The following is a 17,154-nucleotide window of genomic DNA, read 5'->3' on the forward strand; positions in this document are numbered from 1 at the left end:
GTGTTGAAGACTTCTCTAAAATTAAATCACTTTGATTCAAAGGAAAAATTACATATTTTTGGTGTCCCTTATGTCAAAGACATTAGTTGATAGTATTTGCTGGTTATGACACTGTTTATGCCTGTAGGTAGGTGAAAATTTTATTCTAAATTACATGCTGAGAGAAAAATGCAATTACAGTCTTTCTAAGCATGATTTAGGGGGTGTAGTCAAATAACGTCTCACTGCTACTGTATAAAACAGGTTAGTGATTTCTTTCTGGTTTATAAAATCCAGCAGCTGCAGAGCTGGCTTTAGAAATAAGGGTGGATTTCTTTTTCTTTCTTTGTTTGTTTTGGGCTGTTTTATTTTTAGGCTTATAGTATCCTTATTATAAATAATGTTTAGACTGCTTTGCACTGGTGCTTTCAATATCAAAAAAAATATTTTGGACCAGGGTGTTCCTTAGTCGTCCAAACTCCATCTTGCCAGAAACTGTTTTGTTCTCTTTTAGATTATAATTCACAGCTAGCATGTATTTTATGCATAAACAGCCTGATATGTTTGCATAAATTATCTGGGTTTAATTACAGGCAAAGAGATCACACAATACTGGTAGAGAGAATTTTAATGTCCAGGTAAAATACATCTAGGATAACTTAACTTTTATCTTAAAGACTTCTGGTAGTGGTTTAATCTCCTAGAGATGTAACCTATATAGAACTGGAAGGCTATAATAGAGAAGGAAAAATGCCAAAAGATGATAGAAGATATTGTGGGGTTATTCATTCACAACATGTCATGTGTTTTCTCAGGCACAAGTTTATATGTATTTTGTCTTAATATATTGGTATGCATTAATGTGCAGAGTCATTGCTAGAAAAAGGATTAGTCCCTGGGGTGCCATTTTCAGAGTACCTTTTGTGTGATTTTTACAGACTTATGTAAAAAGTATTTTTAGTATCTTCAATAAGAATTCAGCAAAATTTTCTTATTGTGCATTAAAAATGTATTCCTGTATAATGACTGTCAGAACATGAGACACTGAATGCTTACTTTTTTTTTTCCCAAATACAATTTTCAGCTGAACTATTAATACAAACAAAATGAAACCTTATTGATTCTGGGTCTGTACAGTGTCTATAAATAACCTTTTTGTATTCTACAAGTCCAATTGATTTAAAGGCTTTATTGAAAGCTGCTTCCCTCCCAGAGTAGACCAGTCAACAAAAAGAAAAAAAGGGCATCCACTGCCTGAAAATTCCACATGACAATCACAGGGATAACTCTCATGACATTATGACACTATGCTGCATGCTGTTTAAAGAGGCCCTATAATCTTACTGTGTACAATTAGATATTTTGGCTTTTCCATTTTTAGAATTAATGTAACCAATCTCTTCTTTTAACAGAATAAATAAATACCCTGTAAATTACAGTATATCACTTAGGACTCGTTAGTCCTCTAAATTTGAAGCTGTCTTCCTTTTTTTGCTGGTGTACCCTTTCAGAGGTCTCAGTGCACTGCAAGCTTAAAGTGAGCTGAACTTTGATAAACAAAAGTGTGTCTCACTATGGATGTGGGGAAACAGAAGAGTTAAGCAACTTGCTTATGGCCATGTGACCTCATTACAGACACCACACTTTTTGTTCTGAACATGAAACCATGAATTTCCACTTAACATTTGCCATGTCACCAAAAATAGCTTTCCTAGAATAATTGAAAGACCCAAAGAACTCCTTTCTGATTTCAGATGATGTTAATTGGGTAGGCTGGCTTATTTTCTGTCTCCCTTCTTCCCTGCTAAAGAAACTGCTTGTTCCTTTTGCAGCTGCATTTGACAAGGGTGATGACCGGAGACTTGGCAAAAAACCTATATTCACTAGTTCTCAGGTAAACATGCTATCCAAGCCTGCAAAGAGAACTATTTTCATCTTGTGTTTTCAGTTCAGCCAGAAAATTTGTAGTATTATTTAATATAACTTGCTCTTGAAAACTTTTTTTCTATGTGAACTGTTATTTCTGCAGAATCAGTAATGCCCATTACTGGGAACGTGTTAGGACTCAGCCTATGCTCTGCTACACTTACAAACAGATAAGCTCAAATAAAAGACAGGAATTTGTGTTCAGAATCTCACATTCCCCCGTTGCTATGTAATGAAACAGATCTGTCTCCCAGAGCAAATGGTTTGCTACTGAGCTAATGAATCTCTGCTATTACCACAAGTCATCACTGCACTGAGTCTGTTACACTCCCTGCCCTGAAAGAAAAAGAAAATAATGATGTAGTGTCCTCAACAACTCTTCTTTGAGTCTTCCACTCAAAGCTACTTTACTATTTGTTAGAAAAACAATATGGGATTTGATGGTCTCAGATACATCGCAATGACATTGGTATCACAAAAATGCCATTTCATGCATTTAATTCTCCATGTTTCAGTCTCTATTTTTACCTGAGAGAGAATGAATATTGTCACTTATCTAATGGGTACACTGTTGGTAATGGTTAAAAACTGTTGATAAACCACATATATTATAAATTAATTTTTGGGTTTAGGTTTGTAATAATTGGATCTTCATAACTCTTTGGAAAACAGGCACATGTAATTCAGAAAAGTTGCCTTTTCTTTTTACTTCAGCAGACACCAATACCTAGAAACATATATTACAGAGTAATTTGTCCAAAGTAAAAGTAACAACTCCACTTAGGTATTTCTATGTCCTCTATATAGAGCAGTGTTTCACCTGAGAATTACTAGGTACTGTTGTTGGTTTGGGTTTTTTTAACTTTTATATCTTTGAAAGTCAGCAATATGAGCAAAAATAGAAATTTGTTTTAAAATATGCTGAATCTTGTTGCTTTAGGGTTTATGTACTAATTAAAAAGTAGCTATGTTTCAGAAATGAAAGATTGTGAATAGTTGGGTGTTATAATGTGTCTTCTGTTGTTTGGATTTTGTTCTTGATGCCCTTTTTTTCTTTTTTTTCCCCAGCTAAACAAATCTATTACTGAATCTGCTGGCATAAAGAATACTTCCTGGAAAGAACACGGCAAGAAAGATTGCTGGGGAGGTTCTTCCACTAATCAGGATAAAATGAAATCTGATGGATTAGGAGCATCTGGACATTCATCCAGCAACAACAGAAACACTGTTAATAAGGCTTCAAAACATGAGGATGTAAAAGGGAAAGATGGCAAAAAAATAGTCTCCAAGATTACTAAAGATTCAAAACCTGGAGAAAAAGCTGCTTCACCAAAGGCTAGAGCTGTTATAAAGACAAAACTAGAAAACAATGGAAATGCAAAGGCAGAAGGCATGCTTACCAAGCAAGATACAGAAAAGACATCATCTGCAAGTGGACAAAAAAATTCAGGAAGTGGTAAAGGACTAAAGAACCATGAAGGAAAAACTGCAGGTGCCAGACCTAAAGTGCTGACAGTAACTTCAAGTGTGCAGATCAAAACAAAGCCATTGAAAAAAACGACAGAGAAGGACTCTCCCTCCTTAGTGACTGTGGCAGGAACTTCCACCAAGTCAGCAAACTCAAACATAGTTACCCAGACTGCCAGTGAACAAACAGAAGAACCCAAAGAGGATAAGTTAGTAGAGGAAGGGGCAAAACAGACTGGTAATTTTTTGTTGTTGTTGTTATTTTTTAAGGCCCTTTCTGATTTGTTCCAGACTGGTCAAACGCTGAAAATTAGCCTAGGAAGCTTTAAAAAAACTGCTATAGATTGATAAGAGTCAACTTCTTGCTCTGTAAATGAGTATTAACTTGAGATAAGAATATTATGTTTCTTCTTTATTAACTGACTTTATTTAATGACCAACTGGTAGCCATATAAAATGGTAAAAGTTTTACAAGTTCAGCATCTGTATTTTTTTTTAATAGCTGATCTTCATGCATTAGATTTTTTTTCAGTACTTATATGCAATGACTTTCCCCCTCTAATTAACTTTGAATTTACTTTACTGTAGTGAAAATTAAACCATCTGTGAAAACATCAAATGGAGTCACCACGAAAAAAAAGACTGAGCTTGAGGCTAATGTCACAACAAACAGGTATGGTACAAATCATTATGCTGCTCTACATACATATGCATGTCTTTGTGTATGTTAGTGAAAAAAAGTTATAGATGAACTATTACATTTGCTGATAAGTCAGCATGTGCTTTTTAATTTGGAAATGGTTGCCCTTTGCATGTTATTAGCAGAATTGAGTTAGTTCTTGGAGATATTGCTGTGAAGATAAAATTGATTTGGCTTTTCTGTTGGATTGTTTCATGCTAATAATTTTTAAATTGTTATAGGTCATTCAGAATTCTGCATACTGGAACAATTAATGACTACACAAGGTGTTGTAAACTTACCATTTGTGGGATAGCTTAGGTTAAAGTAAACAGGAAGGAGACTGAATCACTGTGAAACTGTGGAATGGGTCATTATATATGTATTTGTCTATAAAATATATACACATATAGGTTTTACATATATATATACAAATAAATACTTTTAAGAAGTGTACCTTTTAGGTTGCATTTTAAATGTTTATATATGTGAGCATATTAAAACACATCTATTGCTTGCTTAAATGTAAACATTGCTAGATCTTAAACATGGAAATAACAGATATAATAATTTATTTGCAGTCTGACAAAAAAATCATCTGGAAAAGGGTGTAATGAACAAAATGTACAAGCTGGTATAAAGAAAAAAGGGAATGTGAGTAGCAATTCTGCAGCACACCAAAAGACTCAAAACACACCTATCAATTCTCCCAAGACCCAAGGTAAAGTTTTGTACAGCAATTAAATTGTCTGCCATTATTATGAAAAGTTTTGCTGCATAGTTTTTTTTTGGTTTTTTCTGTGCAAGAATTTGGCAGAATCTTCTAAACAATTCTGTTCTCCACATCTTGCTTTTGATGGCAACCCTGAATTGTAAAATGCAAACGAATATGCGTCAATGTCAAAATATTTAAAAGATAATATTCACTGCCAATTGGTGTTTTCTTCTGCTTGTTTAATCTGCTTTTCAGAGTCTTTTTTGCTGATCCCTTGCACTTCTGCACTTGGAACCATGAGTGAGTTCAACAGAAATTCTGTAGGTCAAGCATTTTTAATATGCATCAAGTATCTGGACTGCACACTCTTCTATGAACTGTTAGTTTATGCCTTCTTTTTTTCCAGTGATTCCCCACTAGCAGTAGCACTACTGCTGTTGGCTTAGCTCGCAAACAAATACTTGATATCAACAGCTATTCTTATCAAGGGTGGGAAATGGCATTGTAGACCAGAGAGAAAACCCAAGTTTATAAATATACAAAGTGTTAAGGATGGAGTTCTTACTGGAGTGGGGGAATTAATATATTAAGATAGTTTATTTTAAATGCATTGTGATATAGAAAACGTAGCTCCTGTCAATTTGTGGTCAGTAAAGCTCTTGCAGTATTTTCTAACTGAGCAGGGGCATTAATTCTGGTATTCTAATCGCATTATAACTAATGTAATTATTTTCTGCCTGTTTTCATTTCCTCTACAATGTAAATTGAATAGAGTACTCATCACTTCCCATGCTGAGCTGCTGTGCAGTGTTTCTGTGCACTGATAGCTGGTCACTTCTGCTCCAGAAATGACTACTTCTGTTACAAGTGAACGTAATTCCTGTATATTTATATTCTAACAAGTGCTTTAGTTTTAAAGATGGCATGTAAATGCAAGATAGTATTTTTGCTGGCATTGTCTACTGCTTACGATCTCAATTCTTAATTCTTTAACAAGCCTTAAATCCCTTAGTTACATAAAAAGTTAAGTAACTTGCTTCTCAACATAAACACTAATATAAGATTCTATACAAGAAGATTATGGACAGGCTGGTAAAGATCTAGGAAAGGGCCACAAGAATGATCAGAGGACTGGCAGCCTTTCATGAAGGAAGGCTGAGAGAAATGGGTTTGTTTGGCCTTGAGAAGGCTTAGTGGAAATCTCATGACCACATACATAAAGGGAGGCTATCATGAGGAGGGAGACTCCCTTTTTACAGAGTCACATGGAAAGGGCAAGGATAATGGGGACAAGTTGCTACTGGGGAGATTCAGACTGGATACCAGAAATTTTTTAAAAATTTTTTTCACCATTCAAACTATTAGACATGGGAATAAACTCCCAGGGGAGGTGGTAGATTCCCCTGCATTAGACAGTTTCAAGGCTCAGCTTGACAGGGTGCTGGGCCATATCATTTCAACTATATTCTTACCCTGAAAGGTTGGATTAGATGATCCTTGAGGTCCCTTCCAACTTGGTATTCTATGAATCTATAAATTTGGTGAATATACTTTGACTAACATACAATCTTCATAGTCTTTTTCTACTGTTTGTTAGGACCTCAGGGGGAGTCACCAAATTCACTGAAATCAGGAGTGTCTCCAAAACATAATGAAGAAAAAAATGTTGTACAACATCTGGTTCAGACAACACTCCCAGAAAAACAACCTTCAGCCAAGAAGAAGAGTGTTAAGCAGTCACAAACACCTGCTGCAAAAGCCACTACAAAAACAACATCTAAACCTTTGACTCCATCAAAGCATGCTGAGATCATGAATAATAAAGACACAAAAGTGAAAACAGTTGGGCAATCTGTATTAAAATCTCAGTCCTCTGCCCAAAAACATTCAAAGAGTGAAGCCCGTGTTGTCCAGAAGAATGCACACACCTCGGAGCACAGAGGTTCAGGTCAGAAACCTGAAAAAACCATGGCTGATGCTGTGGCAGGTCAGCTCAATGACAATAATGAATGCTGTTCTGCAAAGCAAAGTGAATCTTTAAAACCTGTGATGGAAGGTAGCAGTGAAGAGAAAATGCAGGTGTCCTGTAAACCCAGTCAACAAAAATTACCAGATTCTTCTGAAAATGTGGAATACAAAATACAGTTGGAATCATCTTCTCTAGTTACAGAAGAAACTGTTTCTAAACTGCCCATTTCTCTGCAAGATGAGACAGAAGCAAGACAAATCTGTGGAGATCGGACTGGAACTAAACGCATTGAAGACACAGAGAAAGATGATGAATTCAACTGTCATGCACAGTCTTCCAGTAATGGATACGTAGACTTTTCCATGGAAACCAATCAAAAAACTACTGCTTCCGGACAACTGGTAAAACAGGCAACAGCAACAGAATTCTGTAGTGAACAAAGCAATAAATTAAATTCTGAAACAGGTGTTAACAATGGTGAAAATGCTTTACCAAGCTCTTCCAGTACAATAACCAGTGAAGAGGCTGAGACATCATCTCCTCAGATTCATAGGGAGGGGCTTCTTACAGCTGATGAGCTGTGTGATACATCAGTCTTCTCTGAATATAAATCAGTTACTGCAGATTTAGATGATGCTTCAGAATGTTCCACAGAACAAATAACAGAAAAATGTTCACCTAGTTACACAGAGCCTATAGATCCTACAGACATGCCAGAAAACCATGAAAATGCAGAGATTCCCTTCATGGACCACTGGAGTACTGGTGCACTCGATCCAAAAGAGAGTCCTGAATCAGATACTGGTAGTGCAACCACATCCTCTGATGATATAAAACCAAGATCAGAAGATTATGATGCTGGAGGCTCTCAGGATGATGAAGGATCTAATGAAAGAGGCATTTCTAAATGCAGCACTATGTTGTGCCACGATTTTCTTGGAAGAAGCAGCAGTGACACAAGTACACCTGAGGAATTAAAAATTTATGACAGCAGCCTACGAATAGAAGTGAAAATGAAAAAAGAAAGTTCTGATCTCTTCCGTGTTAATTCGACAAGTGATGATGAAATACCACGAAAAAGACCTGAAATTTGGTCCCACCCAGGAAGTACAAGGACCAATAGCAGAGAAAGCAAAAGTTCTACTTTTGGTAATACACAGTTTAGTCAGGAAGCAGACCAAGTTTCTTCTTCTGCTGATGAAACAGAAGATGACAGATCTGAAGCAGAGAATGTTGCAGAAAACACCCCTCCATCAAATGTTCCTCCGCAGCAATTCCAAGGGATTGATAATTTAGCTTTTGAAGATGCAACAGAAAATGATACTGCAAGTCAAGAGTTTCCCAAAACCAAAAGTTTCAAACGATCTGTTTTACTTTCAGTAGATGAATGCGAAGAACTGGGATCTGATGATAGAGTGGAAACTCACACTTCACGTCAGCATTCAATAGAGTCTCTTACTCCTTCAGAAGTATTTGACAGTATTTCTCAAGAGAACCACAGAAAGACATTTTATTCAAGGTGCACAGTGGAAAGTGAAGATGGATTCCTGGATTGCAAGCAGCATAAGGACAGAGATAATATATCGGATAAAAGTGGAAGTTCTGTCCTACATCTCCATGGCACTGAAATCCCAGGGAAGGAGAATCAAGGTGCTTCAATGACTAAACAGCATACCTCAGAGAAAGTAGATTCAGCAACCAGTCCATGTCCAGGAGAGAACCAAAAAGTAAATATGAAGAATGAGGTGGCTAGCGAATTTCACCAGTGCAATAAATACTTAGACAATGATGCAAAATCTCAAGAGAGACCAAGCCATTTGGATCTTCATCAGAGAGAAACTAATTCTGATGTGCAAAAGAGCAGCTCTGCAAAACCTGTAGAAGCCAGTAAGAATCAGATACTGACTCAGGAAGGTCAAGAGAGAGACAGTCAACCAGCATCTACTGAATGCGCTAATACTGATTTACTTCCAGGTAATGTACAGAAATAGAAACATTCAGTCATTCAAAAACAAATTAATAGGGAAAGCTGTGGCAATTTTCTGGGATTGAATCCTGAACTGAAGTAATTTTGGCTGAAACAATACTAAGTTTAAATATTTTAAAGTATTTTACTTAGGTAGAGATTGCTTGTCTGTTTGAAATGCCCGTCAGTACCCTGCTGTTCAATGAGAAACTTGACTACAAGAAAAGAGATTTTATGAAATGCTAAAAGAAAGATTGGATGCAGTTGTCTGTATTTCAGTTATTTTTAATCCAATCTAACATTGACAGCATCAGCATTTGATGGAATTTTAATATTTGTTTTGTCTGCTTAACAACCTATAGTATGTCTGAATGGGATGTGCAATAAATATAGTAATAACCTTAACTAAAGCGCACTTAACTGTTTACCCGAACAGCTATATGAATTATTGTTGTAATTTATTTATTTATATAATATACACAAATTGGGACCTTTCTCCCACTGAATATAACTGAATATTTGCCATACAGATCAGTGGGAGCAGGTTTGAATTCTGATTTAGAGCTTATGAGATGTTTAAAATCCTAAATTTTACCAGTAAAAGCCTATTTCCTAAAATAGAGATATTATACTTAGAACTAATGCTTATATGCAGAAAGGTTCTTACTTGTTTCACGTAGCTAGATGAGTACTTGTCTGGTTTTGTGTTTTGTCTTCTTTATACCAATAACTCAGTCTGTTTATCCCATCAAAAATATACAATAGTGTTGATTACAACTATTGTGTATTCAAGAGTAATGAAATGCTGATGATGATATCTGTTTGCCAGATCACAGAACAAGAAGACATTAAGATTTGTACTATTTTTCTTTTTAAGTTTGCTTGCCCTTGCCTGCAGCTGCCCTTGCATGTGCAGTGTAGAAATAAGCCTGTGGATAAACAATTTTGTTTTTAATTCTCTCCTAAGCTGACATAGCTTAAGTCACCATTCCGTAATCGTTCTCTATTCATTCCCTCCATGCACCTCCCGGTCTAAATTTTAATTCCTGTAGTAAATGAAAATTTTCATGTGCATTAAGTGTATATTTACATTGTCATTTTCTGTATCAGAAACCTAATTATGGAGGTTATTGTTAATTACCAGTGGTGATTGCTACTTTAACTTAATTTATAAATTATACTTTGGTTTTTATATAGGAAATAAATGCCTCAAATTTTGTCAATTTTGTATAACACTCCATTACCCCTTTTTTTAACCTGGTTGGATTGTCTGTCCTGAATGAGTTAAGTTTTGCTCTACACAGCCCTGAGGGGAGGATCATGTGCAATTTTTACATTGTACAGTATTGTGAATTATTTCAGGAGACATAGATGATTATGACTCAATGGCACAAACCTGCATGTATGAACATCGGCCTTCAAAAACCCTTTCTCCAATATATGAAATGGATGTTGGAGAAGCAATTGAGCAGAGGATGGATTCAGAAACAGCAGTTCTAGATGTGGATTTTGAAGATCAGCAGTTTGCAGAACAGGACTGGACACTTCTCAGGCAATTACTATCTGAGCAGGACTCAAATATAGGTTTCAAAAACTCTGTTCCTGAAGACCTTAACTTAGCACAATGTCTTATCAATCAGACACTGTTTCTGGCACGCGATGGTTCAAATCCTCAGGGTACATCACAAGTTGACACATTCAGTAGGTGGACTGAACTAATATCTCCACTTGACGATTCTTCAGCAAGCATTACAGTGGCAAGCTTTTCATCTGAAGATTGTTCGTCCCCTCAAGGGGAATGGACAATTCTTGAACTTGAAACCCATCATTAAGGTGATAAATTGTTTCCAACTGAACTCCAACCTGTTCCCCAAATCTATTTTTGATGATTTTTTTTTTCCCCCCGTACGATAATGAAATACTGCGTCAGTCGAGAACGAGCAATTCTTGGTACTGAGGCAATCTTTCTGATACAATGAGGTAACTATGTTAATTTATAATCTAGAGTTAATCACAGGTACAGTAATTTTTTCAAGACTTAAATGTATGTCTTTTCTAAAAATGAAATTTGAGCATGTGTTTTCTAGAATTGTTAGAAAAATTAGATTACATAAGAGGAAAAAGAAATCTTGGTTCCCACCCTTCCATCTTCCTTTCTGACATTTGCTATCCATATCAAGCAAGAATTTAGAGATGATGGCACAGTTAGTCGAGCTACCCCTATCCCCTTCCCTCCCCCCCCCAACTTATGGTGACTTTGTTTTCCAACAATAAAGATTCAGAGTGGTCATGTCAAAAAGCGATGTGTGCCAGCACTGCTTGAAAATGTTTCAACACAAATCTGCCTTGGGCTTTATTAATATGAGGAGTTTGCTTCATTTGTTTCTTTCAGATTTGATTTCTGTATTTTTGGTTTATTTTGTGTAGAAGTTTCCAATAAATGTTTTACATTGTCTTTCCTTTAAAGAGAAGACTTCATGAGGGTCGGTGCTATAGGAAGAGCACTGTTTCTTTCTTGGAAATGCACATATTTAAACATGTTTAATAGCATAGTGCATGGAATTCAGAGGAGTTGGTAGAATGCTGCTCCTGTTCTAAAAAACAGGAGATCTGGAATCTCCAAATGTGTATCTCAAGTCTGAAGTTGTTACATCAGAAGTTTAACATTGATTAGAACTACTTCAGCCTTCAGTTTATTACACTTGCACCCTTCTGACTCCGAGGCATTGAAAGATTTTCAGAAATTTGGTTTTGTTTATTCTCGTGGATGCTGTGTTTTTTAGAGAGAGGGATAACATCATTTTTGCATCTTCATTAATACCTCTAGTGTAGCTTTCATATTGAGACTAAATGTGAGCATAACCATTATTCTGACTAAGAACGAAATAGAATATATTTCTCAGTACTGCTCGTTCTGCTGGTTTTGGGTATTAATATTGGTGTGGATAGGACTGGTTGTTTTCTTCTCTGATTTAACAGGGAAAAAATTAATTTCTTAATTCTTACCAAGTCTGAACTCCTTCTGAAATATACAGTGTTTTTTCCCTGCAAAGGTTAGGCCTTCTAAGATATCTGCATTTTGGAAAGAGCAGGGCTTGTATTTCACACAGCTTAAAATCTGAACAGGAAGCATTCTACCTCCTCTTGATCATTAACAGAAGTGCCTTCAGAATTTGGTACCCTGTGGCAGTAAAAGGCTACTAACATCTTTTTATTAAAGTTATTTAAGATAAGTGCACAACTTAAAGCGACTGTAACCACTGATAATATAGTCGGTTTTGCAAGCTTTTACACAATTCCAGCAGTGCTTCAGCCGTATTTTGAACATCCTTCTGAATTGAAAAAGTAACACTGGGGAGTGGCATATGAAGTTCCATGTATGTTACAGGAAATACAATGATGTATAGAAGTTTTTTAATTGTTGGGGGGGGTTATTATTATTATTTCTTTTACAGTTCTATGAAAATTAAATTAACTTCTCTCTTCAAGTCCCTGACAATGTTGTTGCAATTACTTTAACAGTTTTGCAGTAGAGTAGTGATTAGAATTTTGTGTATTGTTCAGCTGGTACATATGCAGCCATAGAATTCAGCTTCCCACAGCCAAACAGACGCTGTAGAAGCAGCAGGAACAGAAAGTGGTATTGTTTTAAATTTGCGTTACCAGAGTGCCTGTGAGACTTAATCAGACCAGCATCCCACTGGCTAGACACTGTGCAAACACAGAACAAAAACAAAGACTCCCCACAGGGTGGTTATAATCCAAGTTATGACAAAAGACAAAAAGAACATGGATGGAAAAGTAAAATGAGAGTGTCAATATTTGTCTAGCTGATTAGCAATGGTTTCAGCACACCATCAGTTCAAATATTGCCATTTTTTTGTTCTGTATGCATTATGAGAAAGGGAGAATGGAGAGTGAGATTTGGAGACTTGTTAATGAGGGAGCTTGTAAGAATCTATATTCCTGACCAGCTCTGTGTGCCATCTAAACTCTGTTCCTTGATCTTGCTTAGTAGTCTTTTCTCACTCAGTCAGATGTTCAAGCTTTAAGCAGGTGTAGGTGGCCAACTGTTTAACAGTATCAGTCACCTGAGTTCTCTGGAGTCCTGCTCATGCCTCCTGATAGTGGTTTTGCCACTGTACTGATCTCCTCTCTCAAATGAGAAAATGGACAAAAGTTTGTTTCAAAACATCACAGAGAACCAAAGCTGGTGTTATGGGCTCCAACTGAATAGTGATTAAAGGGTCCTGAGTGACCTCTAAAGCAAAGACAAGGTATGTACAGCTGATGAAAGACTGAGGGGACACCAGTGAAGAAACTAACAACAGAGATGGTAGAATCAAAATATAAGAATTTACCTTTGCAGCAATATTTTGAATGAATATCGACAGTGAAATTGCATTGTCAGAGCCTGAGGTGATGCTGACAGCTCATGAGAGATTAAGTGAATGAACAAAGAAGTCTGCATCCTACAGCTGGTAACAAGAAATTCAGTGAAGTATCAGTGAAATTTAGAGAATTCAGAAATCAGATTTTAAGATGACTCTGGTTTTGCCTAGCTTAAATGACATTATGAAAGTGGAAATAGGGAAGGATGTTTTATGTGTATGGGTGTATTAAATTTAAAATAGGCTAGACCTCTGGAAGGTGATGTCAATAGCCAAAATTACTTTTTTGTTTGAAACATTAGTGTCTAGACTGGACTGCAGAAGCAGCTCTGTGAGTCTTTCAACACATAGATGCTAGCTGAAATATTATTTGTGGAATAAATCCCCAACGGACATATCCTGGAGGGAAAAGGAAAGGAAATATGGAATATTTGGCCTGGCCTCCAAGTGTTAGAGAGCCAAACACTTGGAACAGTATGGGAAACTGAGGAAAGTGGATCGTTCTTCCAAATGGCCTACGCAAAAAACAATTGGGGAAGCAAAGGAAATTAAAAAGGCAGTGATAGGAGTGAAATGAGGATAACGGGATCTAATGAATAGTGCACCGCTGGCTTCATTGAAGATGGCCCGCAAGATGAGTATAAAACAGCAGTTTTGAGGCCATTTAAGAACATGTTACTAAGGACTGTGATCAAAATTAAATACTGGCTTCCTCAAAATGAAAGGAAGGCAGATGCCAGTTTGGTAGAGTGTGATAGAACTACAGGAAAGAAACTGAGGTTAACAATTAAAAGAGAGGCAAGAGTTGGAAAAGCACATCGGTTATTAATATGCTTGTGTTTTTAAAGACATGAGATTATACCATATTTATAGAGTGTATCAGGGGGGAAAAATTAGGAGACTGAGCCAAAGGGAAGAGGGCAGATAAATGTGCTTGAAATGAGATCAGCAGGCAGCCTGGACTGCTACTTCAAATGATCAGATAAGAGCATAAGATAAGACCAACATCTGCTTTGTGGTAGGGGTAGTGGAAAGGACAGTCCCTATATTCTTCTTTTCTTTCTATTAGAAAAACATGCTGTAGAATCATAGAACTACAGAAAAAATCATAGAACTACAGAAAAATGCAAGACGGAAGGGATCTCAAAGGGTCTTTAGTCCAACCATACACTAAAAGCAGGGGTAAGTTACAGGTTAAATTGCTATGGCCTTATCAAGGTCCATAGCATGTGAAATGGTAATAAAATCAACAAGCACAAACATGGTGCTCACAGGAAATATTTATGTGAGGTATAAGTATTCTCTTTACAATAAAATTACTTTTGTTATTGTTGGAAAATCTTAGTAATAAAGTATAAGAACTACAGCTTGCTTCCAATATTTCTAAGTTCTGAAAGATATGTGACTGAGCTGTAAACATTTAATAGTTGTAGTCCACACTTTCTGAGATTTTTAAATTATTTCAAAATCACACAGACCTTTAGAGTTTGCAAATTTTGTTATTATTTTGGAAGAACTAGTGGGCAACAGAATTTCTCATGCTGATCACAAAGACTGTCCATAGCATTTGTTCCCCTAACATTGCCTCTCGGTTTCTTTCAAGGAAATTAACAGCAACAAAAAATGCACCTGTTACAGATACGGATTGTAGGAGACTAGTTTAAAACTTTGCATAGACATTACTGCCATCAGGAAAATAATTAGTAGCATGCTTATTCTACTTTGCTTCAGAAATTCTAAACCTTTGCATGAAGTAGTTAAGAACTGCTATTATGTTGTTCATCAGCTGCTCAGAACTGAGACGTTTAAGAAGTCATTATTTTGCTTTCATGAATGTCAAAGCAGAAAATTTGGTTGACCTCAGCTGAAGCAGGTTCAGGGCATGCCTATATTAAATGCATGTACTAAAACTGCTATTTTTCCAATATATCTAGTTCATAGTTTTCTAGTTTTACTCTACTGTTAACATTGTACGATTGTAGATGTGACAAATTGCAGCTAGAAAGACTTCAATTTAGGAGTCATAATTGTATGCATTCCGTTAATGTTTCATGACTGAAGTGATTTAACATTTGTACATTGATAGATTGCATTCTTGCCAGGACTACACAGGAACTTAGGACAAAAGACAGAATGAAAAGTAGCAGCTTTGTTACAATGGATGATTCCATGGAAATGGGCTTTTGGAGTTTAAATCCAGTACAGTTAGAAGCTTTCATCTCTTTCACAAAATCCATACTGTTTTTTAGCTCTATCCCTTGAACACAATCTATATGTGCTGGTTTTGAAAAACAAGGTTTAAATCTATTCTTGGCCAATTTCATACTTTTACCAATTTAATACTATTGACAAACTACTACATGTGTTTAAGGAAACTAAACCTTGAGCAGGGAAAAGTGATTTATACAAAAAGTGGATATCAATTGGGGGGGGGGATACCAAGTTTGATTAGGTTTGAGTTGTTGTTTGGGGGTTGTTTTGGGTTTTTTTTACCTCTGGTAACTAATAAGAATCTATACAGCACATGGGTGCATGCACACCTGTTTATTTTTCGCATTCTGCCTTCCTTTTCTACTTAGCTTTACAGTCACCACTGTCTAGTCAATTAGGCCACAGTTCTGCACACCTGGGAGCAAATTGACTTAGAACATTTGCAGTTTGGCTTTCAGGTTAACATTCACTTTTTAGAAAGGGTAATGAAAATGGAACTGGCACTGGGGCCAGCCACTGTGTATATGTGTACTTTCATGTAGTACTCAGTGGGGTTCTAATCCTGATGAACCTTCTGGACACAAAGTATGAATTAATAATGGAATGTCATTAAGTTGCTTCCCTGTTCTCCTTAATTTATTGCTGAAGTTCCCAGGTTGGAAGACTGTTCCAATAGAGAAATCGAAGTCATAAAAACCTAAACTTTTTACACTAAGTGCAACAAAAGACCTTTCCCTATTGCACAGTAAAATACTGATCAGATCTTCAATAACTGAATAGTTGGAGGGGAGTTGACTACAACTCCATAACTAGTTATATTTAACAAGGACACTGATGATCAAAAGAGTTTTTGTGTGTTAATGGAAAATTACTCTTAACTGGATTAGAGTGAGTGGATATTCTGAGGAACCTGACAAGAAGCTCAAGTATACAAATATGTGGACTTGAGCTCAATTACCCAGGTAGTCCACCAGGTTTTGTACTTACGCACATGTGTAGAATTGACTCTGACTTTTTCTCAGCTCCCACTGAAATTAGTGTGAGTGGTATCAGAGCCACGTTTATAAAAGACTAGAAACACATAAAAATTTTGGCATATTATTTTTTTAGCTGTATAGGCCAGTTTTGAGACTCATCTCTCCAGGTTACTACTTAAATCTACAGCATCCTTGCTCAAGCAATCCTTATTTATTCATTTGTGTGACTCTTATACTTGTGTTTAACGGAATTGGTTTAGTTTTTCACTTCTTTTTATAATCCACTTTTGAGTCATCTGCCTCTCAGTAGAATTACATCAGTGTGCTTAAGATCAGAATAAATAGGACAAGCCATATGGACATGCCAAATTCAGTATAGGTAGTATAAAAACTTTTTGTTACCTTCATAGAATCTGGTGATTCTTATGTTCTTCCATATTTCTGTGGTAGAAAATGAAGCATCAGTCTCTTTTTTTTCTTTCTTCCTTTTATTTGGTGGACTGTCATGGTCACAAGGATTAATCCTATCTATCCAGAATGGGACATATTTGGGGAATAGTTTGAGTGACTACCGGTACTCCATGGATTTATCATCCTAGAATATTTTAGCCACTGAGTCTTTGGGCGGTGAAGGTGTTAAGCTCTCAAACTGAATTCTTGCATGTTTTCCACCTGCTTGCTTTTCAAACCTGGATAATTAGCTGGGGGCTGATTAGCCATATTTCTAAATGAATCCCTGTGAACACAGTCTTCTGTTTCCAGAGTCTCTGTACAATTGCATAGTCCCACAAGCTTTCTTCCCCATGCTCCATACTGAAGGTTCTTAGTTGACTTCTGTATGACAGAAAATAATAAACCTTATCTGTAACTTAAA

At 36.4% G+C, this 17,154-nt stretch overlaps 1 protein-coding gene across 1 annotated transcript in view; it reads left to right on the forward strand.

The window, feature by feature from the left end:
• Positions 1-17,154, forward strand: part of BTBD8 (BTB domain containing 8) — a 45,122-nt gene extending 27,968 nt beyond the window's left edge. The window contains exons 13-18 of the mRNA XM_068141250.1: positions 1,812-1,873; positions 2,974-3,610; positions 3,961-4,045; positions 4,633-4,772; positions 6,364-8,709; positions 10,064-17,154. Of these exons, the coding sequence (XP_067997351.1) occupies positions 1,812-1,873; positions 2,974-3,610; positions 3,961-4,045; positions 4,633-4,772; positions 6,364-8,709; positions 10,064-10,533 (3,740 nt within the window). The 3' untranslated portion in view covers positions 10,534-17,154. The remainder of the gene's footprint in view (positions 1-1,811; positions 1,874-2,973; positions 3,611-3,960; positions 4,046-4,632; positions 4,773-6,363; positions 8,710-10,063) is intronic.

The sequence above is a fragment of the Melanerpes formicivorus genome, unplaced genomic scaffold (genome assembly GCF_026170545.1).
Source record: "Melanerpes formicivorus ecotype bairdi unplaced genomic scaffold, bMelFor1.0.p_v2 SCAF_7, whole genome shotgun sequence".
Lineage (NCBI taxonomy): Eukaryota > Metazoa > Chordata > Aves > Piciformes > Picidae > Melanerpes > Melanerpes formicivorus.